This window comes from Mastigoproctus giganteus, chromosome 13 (assembly GCF_048544385.1).
Source record: "Mastigoproctus giganteus isolate SK-2022 chromosome 13, ASM4854438v1, whole genome shotgun sequence".
Taxonomy (NCBI): Eukaryota; Metazoa; Arthropoda; class Arachnida; order Uropygi; family Thelyphonidae; genus Mastigoproctus; species Mastigoproctus giganteus.
Window position 1 is genome coordinate 101,081,679 of NC_143587.1, and position 26,696 is coordinate 101,108,374.

The 26,696-nt window shown below is 38.2% G+C and overlaps 1 protein-coding gene across 1 annotated transcript in view; it reads left to right on the top strand.

The window, feature by feature from the left end:
* LOC150076307 (synaptotagmin-10-like) overlaps window positions 1-26,696 on the top strand; it is a 157,016-nt gene that overhangs the window by 45,096 nt on the left and 85,224 nt on the right. The window contains exons 2-3 of the mRNA XM_090387492.1: window positions 7,670-8,041; window positions 18,434-18,615. Of these exons, the coding sequence (XP_090243618.1) occupies window positions 7,670-8,041; window positions 18,434-18,615 (554 nt within the window). The remainder of the gene's footprint in view (window positions 1-7,669; window positions 8,042-18,433; window positions 18,616-26,696) is intronic.

Below are 26,696 nucleotides of genomic sequence, written 5' to 3' on the forward strand. Positions count from 1 at the left end.
TGGCTTCCCCGCTCAATGATTTAAACCCACTAGAAAATTTAAATTCAATGGTGCATTCGACTCCGGTAGCTGATATGGAAACTCTCCGCAATCGAATTGTGGCAGGTTGTGAGACAATACGAAACATGCCAGGAATTTGGCATCGTCTTCGCTAGTCCATGAGACTTCGATGTGAGGCCTGTATTCAGGCAGAAGGTGGACATTTTGAACAATTACTACAAGGTGATGTGAGCAGTTAGGTGTCATAGACAGACCTTCAAAACTCGGAAGCCAAGCATTTCCGGAACTATGTTGATATAAAATATTTTTATTGTCTACATATGAAGAACTCATTCCTGAAGTTATGCTGTGTATTTTTGAGACACCCTGTATACAAATAGCAACACTGGCCACAAATAGCCAGTGTAAACATACTAACTTATAGTGTGTTTGCACTAGCTATTTGCATACATATCGGCTTTGTTCCCAAATTGCCCATTCTTCTTTACCCCACCTCCCACTTTTCGCCTGGTGGACCCTACCACCATAAAACCTTTACTTTCCTTGCCAGGTCCCCCCCTGTGTGGAGGATGACCTTCTTCCACCGAGATGCCCCTCCATTCCTTTAAATCATCCACCTTTCCTATCATCCACCCTACTTTTCTTGCTCTGCTCCTCGCCCTCCACTGTCACCCCCTTTCACGTCTTCCCCTTCTAGAGGTTTTTTTTTTAATGGAGCTTTCTCAGGTAAGCTCAGGCACAGTCCAGAGTTCGTCCCCTCCAGAGTCTTTCTTCTATTGTACCCGGCTGCCTCCCCGATTCTGTGGACGGAAATGGGGGTTCCACTAAGGGCCCTGGCGACTAAATGCGGAGGAACAACAGACCAACATAACCCCACACTAACTCTGTCCCTGGCATTTACAGAGTTTGTATTGCGTCACAACGCATACTTCGCGGTTTGTAGGGGAAATCCCAGGTGCCGCTAGACAAGAAACACTACCGATGAGGAATACAGGGGAAGTCGTCAAAGTTTACTGATGGCTTAAAGGTCGGGAGAGTGGGTAACAATTGAAAACCAGGATATGCTGCTTAAAAAAAAAAAAAAAAAAAAAAAAAAAAAAAAAAAAAAAATTCGGCCGACTGAAAGTGTGGTCTGAAAAATGGTAGCTAGAGTTTAATGCTGTCAAGTGCAGCATTAAATTTTGGGGAAGGAACAGAAACCCAGGAGTAGTTTATAGACTATGGAGAAACTTACTAAAAGATGTTCAAGGTGAAAAAGACTGATTAGGATACACAAAGACAGGAAGTTCAACATGCAGTATAAGCCTGCGTCATGGATACGTGATGTTCGACCTATGTTTCGTCAGAATTTTGCAAGTAGAAAAGAGGACATTATACCTTTCTATAAGATGGTGGAACCACACTTGGAATGTTGTATCCAGCTGTGGAGGTCGCACTGAAAGAAAGATATCGTACCTCTAAGTAATGTACAAAGAAGCAATTACATTGATGAAGAGCGCTAAGCGTTATCTCTAAGAGGAACAGCTTAGAAAATGTATGGTTTTCGCAGCTTAGCAACTAGATACCTTAAGAAACGAATCTGATTGAACTGTATAAGGCTCTGAGGGAATTAGTAAAATTAAGAAGGGAAGAATATTCTCATTGGTGAGTGTGACAAGAACCAGAGGAGATGACTATAAAATCTTAAGGGGCAACAGTATACTAGACCTTAGGAAGTTCATCTTTGGGCAGTATATGTTGCAGAACACTGGAATAAGTTGTCTGAAAGGGAGGCAGAGAGTTTGGTAAAATCTAAGAAAGAATTGGATAACTACGTTTTAAAAATGGAAATAATATGAAAGTTCACTAGCTTGCATCACTATGTCATCATTACAGTAGTCAGCCGAAGAAAACTTAAAACCATACACCGCTCAATCCTGCTCACCGTCTCTCGGGCGTGATGCACTGCAGTACGCACGGTCTCCAGGTCTTGATGATCCCTGGACATGGAGGTCGTCCGGTGCGCCATGCTCTACCACCTGGAAAAAGACAAATCTGTCGCCTTCCTAAACTTCATCACCGATCCGTCTAACAACTGCTCTGTGGAGAAGCGACGGCCTGCTACCTTTCTTCAACAGACCTGGCAATAACGATGGACAGCCACAGATAAAGGGGCCATAACCAAAAAAATTCAAAAATCCGGACAATCTACTCAAAGTCATCAACTTGGTTCTTTCCAGGTCTCCTGACAACCTATCTGCTGACTGGACACGGCGCGATCAGGGGAAAACTCATCACCCTGTGCCTCACTGACAACCCATTCTGTTACTGTGGCCAACTTGAATCATGGGAGCATCTGATGTACCAGTGCCCATTATGAGGACCTTCGGTACATTCTGATATCAAAAATTCAATTCATCCCGAGACTACGGGAACAATATCTCCTGGAATCAGAGGAAACCTATGCTGCATTTTCCAAATTCGCACAAGACCTCTTCGGAAGACGTAGGACTCTCCCACCACCACAGAACCTACCTGATTCAGTGCTTTCACCAATTTTCTCGGATAGCACCTGTTTCGGGATTTGTGACACCTCAGGACAAGAGCTATGATCTTCAGCTCCGCTGCCAATTCCACCTGGCGGTCTGAATAAGGTGATCTTACCCGATTCACTTTAACTTCCTGTCCCTCGGTGGGAGGAGAAGACGGTTCTCTGTCTCCTCCCCCACCACCCCCTTTTCCCTCTGGTGGTGCATGGGCGTGCCCCACTGACTCCTGGGTTTTCTTCTCTATTGGCCTCATATTTCTGTCTTTCCCCCATACCACCCCCTTTTCCCTCTGGTGGTGCATGGGCGTGCCCCACTGACTCCTGGGTTTTCTTCTCTATTGGCCTCATATTTCTGTCTTTCCCCCCCCTCAGCCATCAGTCTCCCCTCCCTCTCTATCTTCACAACTAGCGTCCAGACCATGTAAAAATTTACCGAGCCCAACACCCAAAATTTTTATCTTAAATTACATAACTTACGTATCTACAGGGTGTCTCAAAAATATTGGTACAAACGTTTAGGGGGAGGTAACATCTAAAGGAATGTGAATCGCATAGGAACCCATAACCGGAAACGCCACCGTAAGTCGGTAGACGGCGCTGTTCATCAATTCGCGAGAGGGAAAATTTCTGGTTTACTCATTCAAGCAGTAGTCGCCACACGAAGAGCATGCATCGATACACGAACTGTGAGCTGGCAGACATTCACCTAGTGTATGGATTAGCAGAGGGCAATGGACGAGCCGCTCAACGAATTTATGGAGAACGCTTCACAGACAGACATGTACCGGACCACCATTTGTTTGCACGTGTGCATCAAAATTTGTGCGTTTATGGGTCATTTAGGGGCAACAGGAGTAGTGCGAGCAGACCACGTTCGACGCGAACTTCCGCCATGGAAGAAAGTGTGTTGAATGCCGTCCAGAATAATCCTACTACCAGCACACGTGCCGTTGCCTCTGCCTTAGGAGTGTCTCGTCGTTGCAGTGTACAGCGTGTCTGGCACGACGATTCCTTACACCACTTTCATCTCCAAAGGGTTCAGTTACTGCTCCCCCCAAGATCATCCTGCACATGTGGCTTTTGCGCAGTGGTTTCTCCAAGAAAGTGTTCAAAACTTGAATTTTCCAGCCTATGTTTTGTTCACGGATGAGACTTATTTCACTCGGGAAGGCTTATTCAATCAGCATAATGCTCATGTGTGGGCTCACGACAACCCACACGATGTGCGCCCCATGCGGCGCAACATCGCTTCGCAATAAATGTGTGGGCAGGTATGGTCGGTGACTGCTTAGTCGGCCCATACCTGTTACCATCCCGCATGAACTCCGCTAAATATCGGATCTTTCTTGAACAAGTTCTACCAGGGTTACTTGACGATGTTCCAGCAAATGTGAGACGCAACATTTGATTTCAACATGACGGGGCGCCTGCCAATTATGGAAGGTGTATTCGTGACCATTTGAACAGGCGTTTTGGGCGTCAATGGATTGGCCGTGTATGAATCGCCTGTGGAGACGGAAATGGATCTCGTGGCGAGACTCGTCTGCGCTGCTGCTACTGTCAAAGAAACTCCATGTGTGTTCGACCGTGTCCGCCAATCCATGCTGCGTCGGTGTCACGCATGCATCGCGTCTCATGGTGGAACCTTCGAGCATCTGTTGTAACATCAAGAAATGCATCCATCTCGTACTCCATTGTTAATATTATGTCAAATAAATGTTTGCCACTAATTACTGTTTTGTCATTTCTGCTTCTTGTGCCTCTGCCCCTACTTTCCCATGACATTTCCGGTTATGGGTTTCTATGAGATTCACATTCCTTTAGATGTTACCTACCTCCCCTAAACGTTTGTACCAATATTTTTGAGACACCCTGTATATTCCTTCCGGCCAAACCCAATCCTAGTGTTTCCTTTCTTTCTTTTTTTTAGATCGTAGCCACTGAAATCTCAGGAAACTAGGTGGCAGGATCTGCTACAGTACTATAAAAATTACTGGGTACCTGACCTGGCTCCCTGGGGCATAGTGTGGCAAACGGTGGGCCCAACGGCTAAAAGGTCAGATGAACAACGATACACAACACTACACTCTACAATATCCATGCACTTTTAAATCTCTGGCCTCTACAGCGTTCTCTATCACACGACAATGTATGCTACGCAGAGATGGGGAAATCCCTGGTGCCGTTAGACCATAAACACACTGTCATCATTAAGTCATTGTAAAACGTGAAACATGGTGCCAACTGTATTTAAACTTTTAAAGTGAACATTATGAAATTAAAGTTAGTGAAGCATTTGCAATCGGTTCCTGTTTTAACCACCCCCCAACAAGTTGTAACAATGCCTGGGCTAGAAGTAGCACCTCAACAAACCCTATACAAACTACCACAATATATTACAAATATAACCTCCGGTGTCCTTTTCGTCCTTGACTATGTCGGGAGCATTCTCTTATGGAATAATAAAAATCTATTCAAATTTTCCACAGGACATTTAACAGTAAAAATAGAAAATATTAAAATTCTATGAAATATTTCAGCAAGCCACGAAAGTGCAGTAGACTTTAAAGGAAAAGTAGTTGTTATTAATGTGCAAACTTGTTAAAATTAATATCCTGGATGAAGCAACTCTTATTTCTTTCCAAAAAACGTCAGCTTTAACGAGAACTTTTCAAATGATATAATGGATTCATATTCAAACCACAAAATTATTGATCGAGATTTAGTAAAATGGAGAATTCTTAAAAAAAAAAAAAAAAGCTACAAGCAACAATCTCCATGTTTTAAAGTCATGTTTTGAATTTCATCCCAAAGGCATTATCCTACTTTGTAAAGCTGCACCTGGAGAATTTCGTTTGATGCCGAGTTCTGAAAAACATTTTCTTATTATCCCCCATTACAAAAGTATTTCTTTCGCATACCGCGGATCTGAAGGCGAGGTTAATAAACAGATTTTCTCCAGCGTAATGTTTTCAGCTAGCGAAGACTCAAAAGAAACTGTTTTCGTGTCTTGAGTTATTACGAAAAATAAGGTGGAAATGTTGGAAGATGAATACTTTTCATTAAAAAAAAATGAAAAAACTCCTAAAGGCTTCGTTCTCAGTCAAGCGAAGAATTAAAACATGGCAGCCTGCCAAGATGAAAATTTTACGTGAAAGTGTGAGTTTTCTTCTTTAAGATAGAAGGAAAAGCAGGATGTTTCCAGTCTGTTAACACGGTAGCATATGTACGACTGTTATTCATGACAGTGATAGGCCATTTAAGCACTGCTAAGTTTTAGATTTCGAATGTTGGGCACAGCATTCAAATACAACGTTTCACCAATCAGACACTTTAATCTTACTTGTTGAGAAGTAATGACCTAGCACTAATTAAAAAAATCGTTCTGGATGCAAAAGTGGAATTTTCAAATGAAAGGAAAGAATGCCCAGTCAGTAGAATTTCGTCCGGAGTAAACCCATTTCAGCATTGCTACAATAGTTTAAAAATAAATGTTCACGTGCTGTATAAACAGCAATGCGTTTTAGAACACACGCACCTTGGAGACACTAACTACAGAATACTGGAACTTCAGTTCCATTGAGCTAATCCAAAACAACCCAAATCACGCGGTGCATGGCCTTTTTCTCGGTTTAATTGCTTTGCAAATAGATGATAAATTAACAGGTTTTAGTGAATGTTTAAGTTTACCTCAGTAACCGTTCAATACAAATATAAAAGAATGACGCCTTTCTTTTGTTTACTGTTCGGACAGAGGAAATGTTTATATTTTATCCCCCGCTTCTCGTACGGAACAATGAGTTCAGTATTTCTCCAGACGAGACAAACCATTAATCAAGAGTTTCTCTTAGCTGACACAACCAGACTTCACGTTTGCTCCGGCGAGTAAATCTGGAATTGTATCCAATGGATCCTCAGCACTGAGATTGCTTTATTTCATTTAAGATAATAAATTGTTTCCCTTTGACGATCTTTCAACTTCCGCACCTAGGGACGTGGTATAACCAACAAATAGAGAGTTCAACAGTTCAGAGTTCGTTTACAGAAAAAAAAAACTAAATCGAGAATCAGCAGCGCTGATTTTCGATTTAGTTTTTTTTTTCTGTAAACGAATCCAGCAATTGGATGTTGCTACGTGTTAAACGTCCACAACTTTTCCATCGTTTGAACGTATTCGAAGGAATTTTATTTTCAAGGAAATTTTTCTACCCTACTGACTAATCTGAAAAAGTCTATTTTCAAGGAATTTTAGTGGAATTTCTCTTGAAATTACTTCAGAATTCCAAGACATTTAAAGAGACAAGTTATTAATGAAAATACATTATTAAAGTTCTGTGGTAGGTTTTACGCACGACTTCAGACGGCAAAAGGGTTAGCCGAACCACAACTAGTTCCAGTCTATAAAGTTTCTATTGCAAATATGTCCGCTTAGACGTAGAGTGTGCATATTTTGAATGGGAATTTTCAAAAATACACACTAAAATCGTCTGTTTTGAAACATTAAAACAAAATATTGCACTTAAAAATTGTATAAGTAATGAAAGTTAAATTTCTCCTGTAACGCTTTAGATTGAATCGCTTTTATTTTGATTACATCAGAATATATCTCTGGAACGGATTAGTAGATCTAGATAATATCACAAAAACAACACCGTTTGGAATGTATCAATATCTTAGAGTGTTTGCAATTTTACATAAAGGTAAAGGAACTGGTATACATTTATCCTTTGTGTCTTGTAGCTGCAATACTGTACAACCGAAAAATCTATTTTAATAAGTGGCACTGCTGTCTCGCTCGACGTATGTTGCAATTTTTCTAAGAAATGTCTGATGGGGGACAATGACCTTTAATTTTAAAGGCTGGAAATGTAATGATAGATGTTCAAGAAATCCATTTTCTAAAAATATACGTATCCAGGTAGAAAGATGACCCTTTCGGTTGTTGTTCCTTTCTTATTTTATCAACTGATAGCTGAAGTGCGCACTTCCACTATTTAGTAAAGAATTTGTCCACCCGAAAAAGAATCCACAAGCCTTTGGAAAAACAGATGCTGTTACTCTACAAATCACGATCACACTTTCATTTATGAAAATCCACAAGATCCTACTAACCTAAGATTGTTTCTTTGTTTTCTTCTGTAGATTCGGCAACTCTGGTGTCGGTGTCACAGCCTATCGGTGCTATCTTAGTTCTTCTGCTAGTCGTCGTGGCTGTAGTTGCCTATTTTACCTACAGATGGCTCCTCAGCCGGCTCCACCCATCAAGCTCTCCAAGTGACAGCAATTCTTCTTTGACAACAACCCCTAAGTCTCCAGTTCCCAGCGTTACACCATCGCTGAAGATCAGCCACAGTCTCCCGGATATTAAAGATGTCAAATGTGAGGAGTTCTGCCCGGAAGCGAAAAAGGGAGTTCCGCTGCGTCAGACAACTTTACCTACAGTACCAACCCGCCACGCAACCTTTCAGAGGCAGCTGTCGTATAGATTTGATCTTGGAGATGTCCCCTTCGAAGGTATCTTTGCATTTATGTGTGTTTGCACTGCGGTGAAGTAACCCACGAGTTGCATATAAATAATTCGGTTATTAAACATTTCTACTCTTATCACTAAGAGCTAATGAAACACGTATGCCCTCCGACTGGGTATCACTCACTGTTTACTTAATATACTTTCTCTTTTCTTAGTATAAGTATCATAAAGAATACATATGGCCCAGCACAAAGAATTTAACAGCACAGCGTCTGTATTAACAGACGATATGTTGTTAAATGCGGCAGGTTATTTCCAGGGTAGAGCGCACAAACAAATATCCATTCATTCATCGTTGTACGGTCCTTCTTTGAAGACCAACTCACCTAAAGTGCGTGCGTTAGAACTGGAAAGGACGACACAAAAAAAAAAAGAACTCTGGCATAGTACGAAGTTGTGTACAAGTTTCTAAACAAGACAGCGATCATGGAGAAACGCTCACGCGATAGCAGAAATGTGCTTACGGAGAAATGAATGGAGGATATTTAGTAAAAATGGACGTAAATAACATAATGTAGTCGGCACAAGTCGCCATTCACTTGCGCAGTGCGTGATCGCAAAGAAGTTTCTTTAACTGCTGCAAAAAGAATCTAATGTCCGTGGGAAGTCAGCGCTGCACGAGATTAGACAATGACTGAGAATGGCATCTGGCCTTGACGACGATCGGTTTTCGAATATTGCGGTAAATGGTATCGCAAGGTAGGATTACGTTTTCTTCGCAGATCAATCCGGTTCCATTTCACCAGGGATATAAACTCACGAAAAAGTGGGCAGTAAGAAAATAATGCGTCCCAATTATACAGCTGGGTCCTCTGAAGCCAGCTGTGTGGGAAGTATTTCTTTTAGATGCTTTTCCCCTTAATGAAATTCGCTGAAGTTTAATGAAACGTAATGTTGTCCGTGGCTTCAACTGAATTGAAACGTGAGCCCTCAGAGGAAGAAATCCGATATCGATGTTTCGAAGGCACAATAACAGTCTTAATGATAAGGTCATAAGTAGGGTTACCAGATAACTGAAATAAAAATTGCGAGAAAAAAAACCTTTCGATCTCCTCACCACTTCCAGAGAGAGAGAGAAAAAAAATCAATAATTTTACTATATACATTTTTTTCGGTTTTATACTTATCATCAGAAAAATTATCAAATATTTATAAAAAAATTAAATTGGCAACAGACGTCAAGTGTTGCACTTGATGCCTGTGTAATTTTATTTATTTCCATACTTGTCCTTTAATTTGATTTTTGACGCAATTTAGGAAATATTTCCTAAACTGTGTAGAAGTAAAATCAAAACTGTTTCTCCATTATTTCTGCTTCCATCATACTGAGTCACCTTGTCTTTCTCATAAGTTTTTTACCTCGCGTATGAGAAAGCTATTTTCTGACATACATGTTTAGATATTCCAAAAATTTAATAACTACACTTTTTTCAACTTTGATTTCAGAAAAAAAATATAAAAAAAGTTTAGTTATTTCAAAAATATAAAAATTTTATATTTTTGAAAGAGCCTGAACATTAAAATTATTTAATGTTCAGGCTCAAGTATAATAAAAGAGCACTTTCTTCAAAAACAAGAGCTACTCGCAGCATGATCAGACTTTGGAATGGATAAAATTCAATATGGAAACATGCAATTTTGCTATCTGCACTGAAGATTTGTTTGTTTGTTATTTGGTTTTTAGGAGCATTAGCAACTAAGGCCATATTGCTCCGGGATATGCGGTGGTCATTCCCTGACCTTTCCGCATCCTCCGTATTTGGTGGTGCCTGAAGATATGCAAAACAGATTTAAATAATTCAATTCTTATAAACACACAAATAGCGTGCAACATGAAATGCTTCCTAGTCAAGCCCTGCTAATCAGCCAACTTGTAAACAAGAATACAGTTCAGAAAATTATTAACCAATTACAAATTGATAGCAGTGAAGGCCCTGACAGCATCCCTAGTTTTATTATTAAAATGTCCAGTGCATTCATCATTGATTCTTTAGTTCATATTATTTCCAGGTTCATTTTCCAGCCATTCCTTCCAAGACTATGGAAGACTTTTAGAATTACCCTGATTCCAAAACAGGCTAGTAGTAATAACCATATAAGCTATCATCCAATTGCTGTATCGTCAATAATCGCTAAAATTATTGATAAGATCATGCTGCCATACCTTCAGGATGCGATCTTTACTAATGCACCTATCAACATGCATTTTGGTCCTAGAGGGCGCTCCACAACAACAATCCTAGCTGACACCATTGTGCGCATCCAAACTGTGTTTCAGGATAAAGCACAATGCGATTTCTTTTACTTAGACATCAAAGGTGCTTTCGACAACATTGATCACGAGAAGGCCATTGAAATACTAAAAAATCATTTCCCCATTGACACAATGGTTATATCCTATCTACAGTACAGACTAAATCACAGAAATCTCCTCTTCCCCACTAATACCGATAATATTCTCGTCACAACCACAACAGGCATTCCTCAAGGAGATGTTCTCTCCAGTACTATATTTTCAGCATCTCTACAACCACTTCTACAAAAAAAAAAAAAAAAAAAAAAAACAATAAATCTGCTGGCTTATGCCGATGATTTAAAGTTGTTTACTATTTCCAAATCCTGTGATGACATTTCCAATGTTAGCCATGATACGAATTTAAGATATGCGGAATCATCAAGTATCTGAAGAACCTCAATCTGACTATAAATGCAAACAAATCTGCTCAAATAAATTATTCCTTACAGAAACAACCAAACCACATAGAAATTAAAATTGCAGATGTTTCAATTCCAAATGTATATGCTCCCAAAAACCTAAGAGTTGTTTTTGACAAAAATCTTTCCTTTAATTCTCACTATGTATATGTTGCTAAAAAATTCAAAAAGAAAAATGGCTAATCAAGCAAGAAACAGCAGTGATTCAAGATGGAAAAAAAAAAAGTCAGTCAGTCAAACCATGTTCAGAGATGCATCTTTCCCATTCTGTCTTATGCCTACGAAATCTGGTCTGGTGCTCCTCAAGTTACCGTCAAGAAATTCCTTGCCCTAGAGTATTGGGTTCGTAGATGGCTGAACAGTAAACTTCGTTTTCCCCGTACAATATCAAGGCAACAGCTTTATGAAAACTTAAAAATAAAGCTTCTGCAACAGATGATCAACGAATCTAGAGTCATGCTTCTTGCAAAGTTAATTATCTCTGCAAAGCGATTCACCAAACTTAGCCAACATAATAGCTGACACCAACAGAGAAAATTCAAGGAACCAACAACAATTCAAATCCAAACTATTCAGACCAAACAAATGAACAGAATGTTCCCTTATGCATCCCTTCACCTCATAAATTATCACAACTTTGATTGCAAGAGGTTGCTCAACTCGGAAGCCTACAGGGGTCTGATTCCTGATTCCAAATGATGAGAAATAAAAACAGCTGCCTGCAACCCAGTAACTGCATCCGAGAGCCAAATGTGATGTTCTCCAATATACCTGTATATATTTTTGATCATTATAATTCATTGTTAATGTATAAACAGAATATGCTATGTATTCGTTTTTATATTTGTGTCCTTTGTAGTGAATTTATACCTCTAGCCTAGTGCTGTAATTGCAATAAATGAATATTTATTTATTTATTATACGAGAGAATTTCACAAAAGTATTTTAATTTATTTATTCTTACATATTTTGTGTTTCTCATCATTTAATAAATTTAAATTCTAGGCGAAAAGTAAAATTGTAAAAGAAACACCATTTAATTATGAACAAAATATAAAATTGCCATTTTATGTATTTTCTCCCCATTTTATATAATACACTACTCGATATAATTAACAGAACCCGTAGAGTTCTGGAGAAATAATAAATGAAATAGGTATAAAGTATCATTCTTTGGGAAAGTTATTGTTTTAGGAGTATGTATAGAGAAATATTGTTAATTAAAGGGAATTTTGATTGTTTTGATATTTAGTACAATTATTTTTTGGTTAATTATAATTTTATACATTATTAATGCAAATATTTTGTTCTTCATCATATAATAAATGTTTATAATGAAAATATATATGTACATAATATTTTTAATTTGGCTGACAGTACCAAGGCCCGGTAGGAAAAAGGTACCAATCTTCCGCTGATCGAGTGGGCTGAAAATTCTTGAATAACTCATGAGCTAAAACCTTACTTCCTCCACCTGAAACTGGCTAACTACAATCTCCATTGAAAACGAAGTTAGGAATTCCTCCAGCGTTGAATGGGAATTGAACTACCTTAAGATGGAGGCGGGATTTGCATTTTTAAGTCGGGATTCTCCTGCTAACATCGAGAACAGATAACAAAAAGTCATAATAAAAAATACTCCTTTTTATTACCCTCTTTCCTACAAACTTCCATAATTTAAGGACGGTAAGCGTAATTCCTGTGCCAGTTGTGAGAATATGACTCTTATAAAGTAATATTTATATAGACTACTTTTAAGCTACATTTTATGATAACGTATTTACTTGCAGATAAAAATTTTAATCAAAATTATAACACGGAAATCAGTATTTTGTGCAAAATGCATATTACGTCGGTATTTTGTTATTTACCGAATTTAACATTTTTTTTTTAACTCCTAACGAAAAAAAAATCTCGAAAAAAAAATCCCACGAAGATCTATATGCAGAATTTCGATAGGCACTAAAATGAAAAATTATATTATTTATAACAAAGTCTGAATCGCGTTTTAATTATTACTCTTTATATTCGATAAATTGGCTAACAATTTATCAAGAAATATAATATCCGAATCAACTTGCTGAAAAATGTCATTTCTGATGAAAAAAATGGTAGGTTTATTTCGAAAAATAAATAAATTCACGCTAGCTGGAACATCTATAAAACGGAGTCAGTATTGTATTTATTTTTAAATAGATACCAGTTCCTGTGTAATGTCGTAAAGAACGTATACCAGACCGATTTGTTTGTTTTCTTTGTTTCTGTTTAACATAAGTTCCATTTTCCACTTCTCCCCCAGTTTCCCCCCTTAGAATTTCAGGATTTTCATTTCAACATTCTTACTGAAGTAAACTACTTAATTATAGAAAAAAAAAACTTGAAACTTAAGCAAATCCATCTTTGTCTTCGCTCAGATGGCGCTCCCCTAACAGGATCGTTGCCAGCAAAGGCCAGCGGAATTCTCCAAAAACTTTTATACCAAGACTTGCCGTCTACTTCAGGATCCATTCTTCACGCATGGCCTTCATTTAAAAGATCATTTGTTTTCCTGGTACACGGCAATGAACCTAATTAATGGGCGGCTGAGAAAAATAACAAATTTGCTCTACTTTGTGATTTACGGCTGGTCTAAAGCGATTATGTCTGCCGTCAGTCGTTAAGTTCTTAATGATAGATCTTCCAAAAAATAATTCCCTTTTTATGGTGAAAATTAATTAAAATCCTGGTTAGAGTTGGACTATAAGTTGCACCTCTTAAAGAGTCGAAGGGAATGTAGTATCATTCAAGTATAAAGCCGAAAACCAATACTTGTGGTTTTTGCCTCAACTAATTTGCACCTGAATTTTAAGTGTCACTAATAATCTGACACCTTCTCTATGGCACAGCTGGTGTTGTGCAATTTTAATAGACTTGACTATTCTCAACTTCTTTTTAATGAAGGAAATGTAGGTATCATCTGTATAACGCTAGGAATTTGAAAAATGTATTTTCGACTTCAAGTTGCTAACGGTCACTACCTAAACAACCCCCGTATCGCAATATGGGGATCAGCTTCAAAAGGTGCTTAAATTCTTGAAAGAAAAAACACAAAAATATGAAATTTAAAACTCATTTTCTTCGTTCATATTATTTTCCAGAAGCAGCAAAAATATCGAAGTTATACTGTTGATATAACTGTTGAAATACTGTTCATTTGGAAAGCAACTAAGTAAATAATTGCACTGAATTGAATAGGCTTAGTTTATTCGTTTGTTTTTCACCAATTTTAGTTTAATTATGCAATAGTTAATTTTGAAATTTTACATGTGTAGATTTACACATGAATTCACACTTGATGAAAAATGAATTATCAGTAACTCCCTTTAATAACAAATATTTAGAATTAGTATTAAAAATACTAATTCTAAATATTATCTGATAACGATTAAATATTAATATTTCAATTAATTAATTAATTAATGTTTTTAATTGGTACTTGGGAAGAAATTTACTTAAATAACTATTTTCTTTGTTGGCTTGGGAAAAATACCACAAAATCAATTTGGATTATTCCTTGTTGTTAGAGTCCCAACCTGGTGATATGAGTAATTTCACCAGGTATCAACTCCAGTGTATTATTTTCATAAGTGTATGTTCACATTATGTGCGGCCTAGAAACCTGGAATGGCTCAGAGAGAAACCCTACTCCCTCCACCTGAGACCAACTAAAAAGAACCCCGATTAAAGAGACCTTTAGAATTCTTCCAGTCTCCCAGTGTATTTGAACTTGACATCGCTCCAAATGACTAATCTACAGAGGACAGTTTATCACTTACACGTAAATCCACATTTGACGCAAATTAATTAGTAAGGCCCTTTAAATAGCAAATATTCCAAAAAATTGTAGCCATTATAATTTCAAGTAAAACCACACTTCAGTACAATCCTGCATAAAAGAGACACCAAGTTTGCAAAAATGACAGTTGCTGTTAAGGTAATTTCTTACTCGTAATGCTTTAATATATCAACGTGGATAAAAACAGAACGCATCTTTTTTTTGTAGAATGATAACCATTCCTTTGCTCGTTAAGTTGTGACGACTTCGTTTACTTTTTATTGGTCCTCGTGCGAAGAAAAAAAAAGCTATTTGTTCTATAAGGAAAATCAATAAGTTTTCTGTTTTCTATTTTACGATTCTCAACATAGCTGAAAGAAAAAAATAAGGTTGAATTCCAATAAAGATGAGAAAATGTAATGGATCATTTCTCACTGGATCAGAAATTGCTCAAATTCCCAACAGAGAATTCGTCAATATTTCGTAATGGTGAAATTTCCAAATTGTATGAAACCACTTGTCCCTCTGTTTTTGCGCTGTCTATCGGTGTCCTGCTGAATATCTGCTGCATCTTGAAAAGAATTTGACATTGTTATTACTGCATCTTGAAAAGAATTTGACATTGTTATTACTGCATCTTCTTTTTAGTATATAAGATTTCCTTTTTTTTCTTCATTGTGCTAAAATAGAATGCAGGAATAATGTAAGCTTAGTGGCCCTTTCTATTTTGAAGTATTTATTTCGAAATGTAAAGGATATGTTTAAAGTAATACCAAACACGAAAATTTCTTAAACTTGTATTACTCTAGGCCTGTGGGAGAGTTTGGAAAGAAGAAACTGATTGATATCAAATTTGAATTCGTAAGGATTGAAAGTTTTAGGGGAAACATATGAAAGAAGAATATTCCAAAGAATCGAAATAGAAAGAATATATGAATATGAAGCAACTGATTCGATCGCTTTGAATGAATGGATGGTGGCTGGTTAATACACATGATCTCATAAGATTATAAGGCGATGGGCAAATTTGAGATAATTTTGATGAACAATATGTGTGAAAAGATTTGTACAAAACAACTGAACTTCTTATATTAGGGAAAGTATGAAACAGTGAGAGAACTACTGATTAATATAATCGCTCACTTGTGAACACAGTCTAAGATATCTAAGAAGACCGCGGGAGAAATTTCATATGCGGGTTAGGTTGAAAGGATTCAATGTATGCAGCTAGTTGTTTCAAAGAATATAATAGAAGAAGCGAAAAAGAAATCATAACTTTTATGAAGCTTCAGGAAGATACAGACGTGATAGGCATATGTAAAAAAATGGTTATAAAAGGCTATTGCAAGGACTGAAATCTGATTCTGTCTAGAAGTGTGATAGTTATAAGTAAAAGCAAACATGGAAGATTTTTTTTTTGCGAGAAGTAAAATAAAACTGGAGTCTTACTATCGGTTCATTTAAAAAGTTATCCAGCGTATTGGAGAACAGCGTGGAGATCGATATTTAAGTAGTTGCCGATGGTATGATTTAAACGCCGTGGTTACCTCTGAACTGCAAAGTTTGTTAAATGAAAAAGGGACTGGCAGTATTCGCAATCAATGGAGAAAGACGATATTCTAGAATTAATCAAAAAAGGTTTGATGATTAAAAGTTATCTACTGTCAATACTAGTGAGCAGCCAGCTATAAAAATCAGTCATCCAATTGCAAACTGCAGAAGACAGACCACAGGATAGAAACTTCTTTCAAATTGCCTCTTTACCAAGCTCAGTCAAATGCTTTTAAAATATCAAGCTCAGCAGGTTAAATTTTAAGATCACCTACCAATCCACAGGGACAAAATAAATATTGGCAATCAATATATTGACGATCACTGGTGGTATTATGATTGTGTACAATACTTTTGGTCAATAACCGGCCTCCGTAGCCGAGTGGGTAGGAGCGGGAGTGCAGTAGCACACGCTCTTTGAGTAGACCGAGGTTCAAACCCCAGACTGCTGAATACGGTCGATCTGCCAATTCGCGCTGGACCAGCGTGGCAGATTATGGTCCATTTCCCTCAGCATAAATTGTTGAGGAGGCTTCCATCCTGCAGTGGGTTGATAATGGCTGCACTTTACTTTTGGTCTTTTGCCAAAAATCGAAACATTTAATTCCAGAAACAGTCGAAGGATAGTAATTCAATGGTAAAAATCATCTTCCTTGTACGAAGAGGGCAGATATACCAAATTTTCATGATATAAAAAAAAAAACCTCAAAAGAAAAAGAGAATAAAAAGACGATACTACACGAGAAATAAATAAGGAGTGCCAGTTTTAAGAACAAGTTTTTATAGAAACACTAAGTGCAAGAACACTTTATGGACTCAAGGCTATTTACAATTCTTCTAATTTCTTTCTCAAAGGTGAACGGAGGCATTGAATTGGTTTAGTATAGAAGAGAGATCTTAAAAGCACCGCGATAGTAGATATGGTCTGAAGATCTCTTTAAATAAATAAAATTTATTTAAATTAAATAAAATTCACCTATGCAATAAAAATACACTTTTCGATTTCAAGTGCAATGAACATGCTGAGCAGTACATAAAAAGGCAGAAATAGAAATGCCAGACATTGATAAACAGAGAAGGAAATTTTCTTGGACAATTCTCTGGACTGACAATTTTTGGCATTACACCAATGAAATACCAAAGGCCATTAAAACCCATGCCGCAGCTCCCTACACCGTATGGAGCTTGGTTTTCATGGCAGAGCTGTTGCTCACAAGTCACATCAACGAACCTCAGAACTCGTTTATGGTAGAGACGAGTCCGTTGTTCTAGGACCATGGACGCATAGAAATATCCGCAACCATGGTTGCGGATATTTCTATGGACGTCTGAAACTTGAGCGTAAGTTTCCACAGATGCTGCTCAGTTTGTTTTTATGGGTACTCTTATGGAGATTGGCGATTTCTTATCAGTCCGTTTTCTTTTTGCTCTATCTGACCATTTTCGCACAACTGCATCGCCTTCGTCTTTCCATCACATCGGTTACAACTGAATTTGCAAAGTCGACAGGTGCGCATGCAATGACAAATTGCTGATGTGACATCCGGTGGTTAGCCTCTTGAAATTTCGTAAACGCATCACTACGGCTGATTTTGAGATGAGTCTGATATTGCATGCACACTACTGAACCTATTTCTGCTTTGAATTCATCTCGTTCGCACCGTTCATTACATTGGGACAGGCGTTCTAATCCTTTTTTTTTTTTTTCCCCATGGTAGTGTATCTCATCTTATTCATCCTTGATGCAATTCTCTCCACTATTGCTATTCAATCGAAAGATAAATTCCTTTTAATATTATGTGTTAATTTGAAAATAGAAATAAACAGATTGTTTTGAATTTAAATCGCGCCACTTGGGAACAGAAACATGAATAAATAATTCAAAACATCAAGCTTTGCAAGTTCTGCTTTTAACTTAAGTGTAAAATACCAGGCGGTCGAATCGATATCGGAAACTATTACGAACCACTGATATACAATCTTCGTCCCAAAATCCCATTGCTATTAGATTTGTTGTGTTGTTTTTCTTCCCTTAATTTGCTGTAAATTTGAAGAAGCGTCTATTTATTGCAGCTGGGAGACTTGTATTGCTTCTCACATAACATGGACAAATATGTTAGCTGACAATAAATGGTGATTTTCAGATTGCGTGACCGAATGTTTTTGTCCAACGCTTGTAAATGCGACTAAAATATCATAACACACGAACCACCAAGAGAACTTTCAACTTTCGTGTATAAAACACAAAAATGAGGTTCGCCCATCAGTCTACTAATGCGTTCTCTTTTCTTTATAGTCTGCACAATTCCTCAGAGAGAGACATCATCTGTTGGCAAAATAAAGCCAGAGCTTTACAAACCCGAACTTGTGAGACAAGAATCTACTGAAAGTACAGGAACAGTGTTCGAAAGCGCTACTTGTGGGAAACTTCACTTCGCCCTAAAGTACGATCAGGACTTCGAAGGACTAGTAGTAAAGGTAAGTTTTATATCTCTTGGGAAAAGTAGTTCTCTTGATTTAATTTCAAAATAATCATGAACATTTTCGGTCATCCTTATATCAGAATCGCATTTCAAGTTATATCCTAAATGGATTTCGCTCTAAATTTCATGAAACCTTTTTCAAGACAAAAAAAAAAAAAAAATAATAATAATAACAACAACAAGTGTGCTACAATGTATTATGAATCCTTTTCTCACTATTAATGAAAAATAACTTGATATTTTCTATAATATACCTTCTTCACGGGTTCAATAGTGACTGAATTTTTTTTTTTTTTTTATGAAATGAAACACTTTGCATAACAACTGTGATACGATTAATTATAAAAGTTAAAATTAAACTAAATAGTGGAGAATTTTTAATTTTAAAAAGTCAAAGCTTGGTATGTTCGAATGTTTACACTAAATTTGCCGGATTTCCAGATTCCTTTATGTAAAATTATCACGAAGCCTTTATCACTATCAAGATCTCCCATTTTGTTTAGATTGATCAGGAAGCAGAAACGTCAATAGGTCTGTTAGTTGTTAAAATACGCAAATAGGCTAGGCGGGGAGGGATGACTCTTCATAAATAATAGTACAGTGTGGATGTTTTTCTGGTACTCTTGTTAGATTTTTTGTACATCAACGTCTTAGGCCATACTGCTCCAATGTATAATGTCTGTACAGTGGTGTGTTCTACCTATTTACACGTTTTTCATGCTGAAACGCCCGGTATAATAATTCGCGGGGAAACCTTACTTCCTCAACCTGAGATCGACTAACTTCGTCTCCGACTGAAAAGACTGCGCATTTTTAGAAATTCCTCTAAGCTATGGCGGAACTCGAACCCAGACCTCTCCAAACTAGTAACAAAACTGATAACACTGCCAAGAAAGTTGTTGCTGCAATAGGGTTTTAGGAGCATCAGCGACTAAGGCCATATTGCTCCGTACATGCTGTCTGTAAATTGGGTGTGTTCTGTGGTCGATTTTCTGTTTGCCAGACGAAAAACCGGAGTTTCCGAGAGAGACAAAACCATGTTACCCTCGCCTGGACTCGAATAACTCAGCCAAGTTGTGAAAAAGGCCCATAAAAATTCCTCACGTCATCGACGGGACTCGAACTCGGGTCTTTTGCACCCGATGTGGGGAGGACGGCGATTCCACCAACTGGGCTACCCAAGAGGGCCTGTCAAGGAGGGATAAGGATATTTTCCCAACCAGTAAGGTTTATTTAGAAGAGTAACTAGTGAGGTTTAACTCCTCCTTGCCTAGATATTCCACCAATACATGGAACATTTACTTCAGTCCTTTAAATCAAATCGTTTCTTGCATTTCAAGTTACTCCGTATAGTTTATTATTCTTCGCTAACAGGAACTATTCCCATGCGTGAACAGCTTGAAATTATTTATTACTGTTGATTTACAACACATATTAAAGTTATTCGTGAATAAACATTTCCTAAAGTTTTTGCAATCCGAAAGTTCTAAGAATGCTCCTTCCTAATAATCTCTCCACTAAGACTATTTTTCTGGATGCACCATTGATAAGAACTGCCTTCCGCCTTGCCGTAGCCGAGTAGTCAATTTGAGAACGAGTTGAGTTAACCGTGGTTCAAGCCTATGTTACTGCTAAATACAGCACTATTTTTCTATTCTCTATCTATCTTGAACTCATCTCATCTTATGTACAGTCCGGAGTATAAAGAGAAAATTTACTTACTAATTTATAATGGATCCGAAAACACTTTATACCATTCCAATGTATTGACAAAGTTGTTCCAGAAAGGCATTCTTTATGAGAATACACCAGTTTACTTAGTAGATTGGATTAAGTACGCAACGCCTTCAGAATTCCAGATAAGTGGAATATCTAGCAGTACAAACTGCATGTGCACAAAATAAAAATAGCTTATCGAATATTATGGTTCATTAGGCAGTTTGTGCAAGTTCGCAATGCTTACTGACTTGTAAGCTAATGATGCTAACAACAAGAAGCAGTACCAAAGACAACGCGTACAGTCTACATACCGGCTCATGATTCACCGAAACAGATGTTAACATACACAGCCTGATCACGTTCTTCTGTCATTTGTAGGCACAAAAACTTATTCAGAACATGTCTGAGTAAAATTCCTAATCAGGTTGCCCAGATATATTTCGTGCATGCAAATGATCAACTAAAATAACGTTTCCCCAATCTTCTACTTCTATCGATCCCTTTTTGAGTAAACAACAACTTTCATCATCCGCCTCCTCTAACTTATTTAATTGGAATCTTGGTTTTTCCTCTTTGCTTTAGTGACGTACCTTAAAACATTTAAGGTACGTCACGACCTGCATATGGGTAGAAGTAACCCCAGAGGAACGTCCAACTGTGTGGTACTATACTTAAGGCGATAGAAAATGAAAAAGACCTGGGAGTAATTGTGTAGTCAAATAGGAAGTTTTCTGAGCAATGCAGACAGGCTGCCAGGACAGAGTTTTGTCAATGTGGGGTTTTGTCAATGATATACAAGAACTTTGCTAGCAGGGAAAAGGTGGTGATTGTCCCTCTGTATAAGGCAATAGTCAGGCCACGCCTTGAGTACTGCGTACAGGTCTGGAGGCCTCATTTTAGGAAGGATGTAGATTTGCTTGAGCGTGTACAGAGAAGGGCAACAAGACTGGTGAAGGGATCCGCTTACCAAGAGAGGCTAAAGTTCTGCAAATTGCAGCGACTGGAGACTAGGCACCTGCCAGGTGATCTGACTGAGGTTGAGCACGCTGAATTCTGATGGGATTCTTCCACTTGTTCAGATTACGAACCTAAGGGGGGGGGGTCATAAATTCAAATTGAGGAAAGACAGATTTAGAACAGGTGTGCGGAAATTTGCCTTTAGCCAGAGGGTGGTTAATTGCTGGAATAAACTTCCATCTGTCGTTGTGGAAGTTGATAGGTTAAATAAATTTAAGGAGGAACTGGACAAACATTTAGAGGGAATTGGTTGTGTGAATTTTTTTTTTTTTTTTTTTTGGCTGATGCTGCATAAGCTCATACGCTTGCTTTCTTGCATCACATGCCACTATTACTACTATCACCTTTCAGACGATCCTTCGCGACCCGCAGATTCTTACTGCATTCGGTGTTTTGATAACTATTGAACAATAAAACCACTATCAACATTCCTAGTCATAAGGTAAACTTCATTATACAAAACCAGCACCCATTAAAATTTCTTTGAGTGAAATATGTATACATCCCTGATCATGTCAAAAAAAAAAAAAAAATTAAATGAACATGAACGCATGCGAATTTCATTATTATTTGAAATGATCTTGTAAACGTTTATAAAAAAGATAATCCAACGTTATACTGCAATATCCCAGTTGTATTTCTTTTTGTAATAGTTAACGAATGTCTACTTTTTATAGGGCGTAGCATGCAGTAAATATTGATGTTTTATGAAAGACACATCTGCTTTGAAAGTATTAAAACGAACTAAGGAGTTGAAAAAGCATAGTTACAAGTGAATTAAAACAGCATTTGGATTTTTATCAATTAGTTTCATAAATTTCTTTGTCGAAAACGCTTTTCTTTGAAAGCAATTTCTTTATTTAATAAATAAAGATCATTTTACCCTAAACTAACACAGCTTTCTCCCATTTCTTTATCCAGGCAAACCAAAGAGTATCTTTAAAAAGTTATGACAAGGAATTTTTACCATTGAGGGCTTCTTAGCGAGTACATTTCTACTAACTGCACTCTTCAATCAATCGATATTTATTTTAAGAAGAGTAAAACTGCAGTTTGTTTTCTGTGCGTAGCAGTTTTGCAGAGTGAAAATTTGTGCAGTTTGTCTTCGTTTAATGTGTGATTCCTGACATTCGGATATATTTGTCAGTATTTTTTTTTCCATCCGCCTGCAGTTTGTTAAAAAAGGCCGCAGTACTCCTCGATAGCTCATATTTCGCTCCATTCTTCACTCTGCCAGGTTATCAGGTAATCCCCGGGGCACTTCCAGCTTGCTGCATATCCTTGCACAGTGTTTACTGGAAAGCTGTCCCTAATGAAAAGCTGTAAATCATAGTGTTGGTGGTAGCTGGTGTGAACGTAAGGAGTTTTAATTTGTAGGTGGCGTGGTTACATGTTCATTCCTTAACCAACTTTTAATGTAACTGTTTAATTAGACCTCTGACGCCATCGGCATCAATGTCACTCCTGACACGCTAATGGCTGTAACTGACACCCCAAGGTTACACAGCGTATCTTGCAAGGACGAATAGGAGAAGATTTAACAACTTTTATCGAAACTTCAAGCAACTTTTAATGTCATTCTTCCGTCAGTGACGGATATTTTCGCCGAGAATAAATCAGCTGGAACACCATTTAAGGTTTCATTTTGGCCTCGTTTCTATGACTGATGTTCATAAGACTGCAGTTTAAGCTCCGCAGTAAAATATGAACAATTCAACAGGGACTGTTTCACGTACACCAATAAGAAATGTTGCCCAACTAAAAAAAAAGAACAGAATAGAATATCGACTGTTGTCAACCTGTAGTCACATTTCTATTCAAATGGAATACGGCAAACATGGTTACTTTGTTGTTTATCATCATATATTTACAGATTAAACATAATTTTAAAAACAAATTTTCACTGGACTGCCAGGTTAAAGTGTATTCGTGTCTAGCGGCACCAGGGGGTTTCTCCCATCCTCGCGTTGCTGTCATTGTGGGTGTAACAGTTCACTGAAAAGGCCAGAGATTTAAAAGTGTATGGATTTTGTAAGTGTAGTGTTGTGTATCGTTGTTCTTCTCGCCATTTAGCCGCTAGGCCCCTTCTGGAGCCCAACGTTACCCACACTTAGCCTCGTAGAGGCAGACCAGGTACTGTACCTAGTAGTTGATATTTTACTCTGGCAGGCCCTGCCACCTAGTTTCCTGAGATTTCAGTGGCTAGGGCCTTAAAAAATAATAATAATAAAAAATAAGTTTGGGGGAATAATCGCTGAAAAGGTTTAAGCCGAAAGGATTTTGCGTGCGCGGTTTGAATTTGGACATGTTTTAATTTTTGACATTGTGTGGGACATGCGCAGGTGTATAGACAGAGTAGAGGGGGAGACTGAAGACTGGTGGAAAAGTCAGAATTATGAGGACAATAGAGTAGGTGTCCCCAAAAAGCAGTGGACTCCCTAGCCCTATTCAGACCGCAGTAGTTCCTGCATTTATGTCCAGTCCGGGTTTTTTGCCACTTGATTTGTTTGCGTGCATTTATCTTCGTCCGGTAATTCCTGTGTCTAACCAGGTTATTTGTCACTTTGCTATTTTCTGTGATCTTTGTTGGGTCCTTTGATCCGTTTGCGGCCTCACTTCGGTCGGGGTCGTCTTCTTTCATGCTCATTTTGATTTCCTCTTGTTCTTTGCAGTCTTGTGGAGTTGTCGATTTTCTTCGAGTATGCAATTTCTTTTTATTCATTGTGGATGGCAATTTCCGTTCTTCTTCGGTCGAAGACTTCTCGTGCAAACCGGCTGAAAGCCACGTAGTCGTCTTCTGTGTCCAAAGGATGGTGTTCTTGGTTTTTTGATATGTATTGTATTTTAGTTATTAGCACGCGTCTGTGTTCCTCATAGCACTCACAGTCGTGCATAATATGATGCCATGTTTCAGGCTCACCGCAGGTGCAAGTTAGCGCCCTGATATTGGTAAGCTGCAGTCTGCCCTAGAGATAGGAATAACCATCGAAATAATATTCTGGGTGGCCACAGCATCGCAGATAAAATAGTGTGTATTTAGTACATGCCTTTCCTACAGCAAATTTCGTTTTCAAATGTTTAAAAAAAAAAAAAAAAAAAAAAAAAAATATATATATATATATATATACACAAAAATAAGCCTGCTTCAATAAGCTTTTAGTTCTTCTTACTTAATTAGATAATATATTTAATGACTAAATGCACAAGGCATAATTCCATATGGGTTTAAATTAACCATATAATATCGTAGATATACCATAGTTAAACCATAAAATTAAACTACATACTTATTGTAAAGACATCGTTTTAATTATATCTCATTGTGGCTACCTTCACAACGAGATACCATATATTGCACTACTTCGAATAAGTAACGCTTCAAACACACTCATACAGTAGGGAAGACTACTGTTGCTTATTCTCAGTGGGCGCCGCCACCACCCAGACGTCGAATTAACTTCGCAAATGTGATGGCATGCTTGCTTTTTACCAGGGTACCTGCCCACCCACCGATGAAAGGCCAACAAGCTTTGAAAGGGTGCGTCTGGGTGGTGGCGGTGCCTACTGAGAATAAGTAACAGTAGTCTTCTCTGCTAGAGGTGTTACTAATTCGAAGTAGTGCAATACCTGGTATCTCGTTGTGAAGGTAGCCACAATATGAGATACAGTGGATTAATTTTATGGGTTAACTATGGTGTATCTAAACCGATATTATATAGTTAATTGGAGAATATATTTATAAACATTCGATTAAGCAATGCATTACATGCAACTTGTTTTCCAATTTATTTTTTAATGACGGAACTGTATTCCACTCTTTTCACTAACTGAAAAGAATACAAGAACATTTAATAAGATTCTTCAAATATCTTCTTTCAACCTTCAACCCGTGCACGGTAGTAAGTACTATAGGTTCTAATACCTCTCGTTCTTCATTAAACAAAAAAAAATAAAAAATTAATTTACTGTTATGCATACACAGGTTTAAAATCGGTTTTTAGTTTAAACCAAAGACACACTTATATAATGACATCAGAATTTTTAATTCTTAAGCCCTAATGTCGTTATCCTTGTCTGAAAAATCTTTGACTGCTTTAGACGAGCGGTTACTTCGGAAATGCGGAGTCACACGCATAAGAGTTGGCTATGGTATAGGTATGTTGAGGGTCTAACAGCTCCTGGGATTTCTCCCATCTCTGCGTATGTTCTATGTATGGAGTGACAGTACCCTGTCAAAGCCAGAGATTTAAAAAGTGTATGGATCATGTGATATGTAGTGCCCATTGTTCATCCGGTCTGTTAGCCGCCTGGCCCCTGGTGGGACCCAACGTTACCATACCCAGCCACGGGGAGGCCGACCGGGTGTACCATTAAGACAAATCTACTCCGGCAGGTCCTGCCACCTACTTTCCTGAGATTCAGTGGCTAAGACCCAAGAAGTAAAAGATGAACGCGGTCTATTCTGCCAATAACTTTAGAAATTTCTCTATATGGGGTTATGCGCTGGAAATATCAAACTTTGAGGCCTAATAAGTCGTGCAAGAATTTTCGTGTTAATTAAATTTGGACATGTGGGGCAGACGCGGTGTGAAGTGAAAGAAGGGTAGGGAGACTGAAGGCTGGGGGAGGAAAAGGAAGGGGCCGATAGAGTAGATGGTCCCTGCTAGCAGTGGAGCATGCCCGTGCTCCACCAGAAGAAAAATGGGAGAGGCAGGGGGTGGGGAAGGTTTATCCCCCGCCGCGGTTAAAAGATACCTCGCTAGTGCGTGGTAGAGAGCGTCAAATGGCCTTCTATACGTCGCAAGATGTTAACTTGAGTGTCATGTCCAGCACTTGGGTCCAAAAAGATGGGCATTACTCCTATTATGGTGTGTGTCATTTTCTTTAGGGAGGTAAAAGGATTCTTGTCTTGCAAACAGCAGCTAGGGAAAGTGGATGAAGGCCCTGTAGTTGTCCTGCTCCTGTAAAATGACGTGCTCTTCATTCCTGAGTAATGAGTGGATAGTCGTGTATAGTTGTCCACGCAGGTCCTCGAAGAGGTCGCACTCATGAAGGAGGTACTCCCAGGATTCTTCTTGGGAGTACCAGCGCAAAACCTTCAGGTCCAGGGGAAATGATCCAGCCAGGACCTGGAGTGCGTGGGTGCTGACAGTGCAGCAAACTCTGGAGTAGTAAGTAATATGGAGCGTTGAATGGATTCAAGCTTTCTTTTGTTCACTGCCGTATTTGCCTTGGTGTACCCCCCCCCCCCCACAGCATTAAATGCTATTAATGATTATATTCTTGTCAAATGATTAGTTGTAAACTCCTCACTTATGGGATTGCGCCGGAATAAAAACA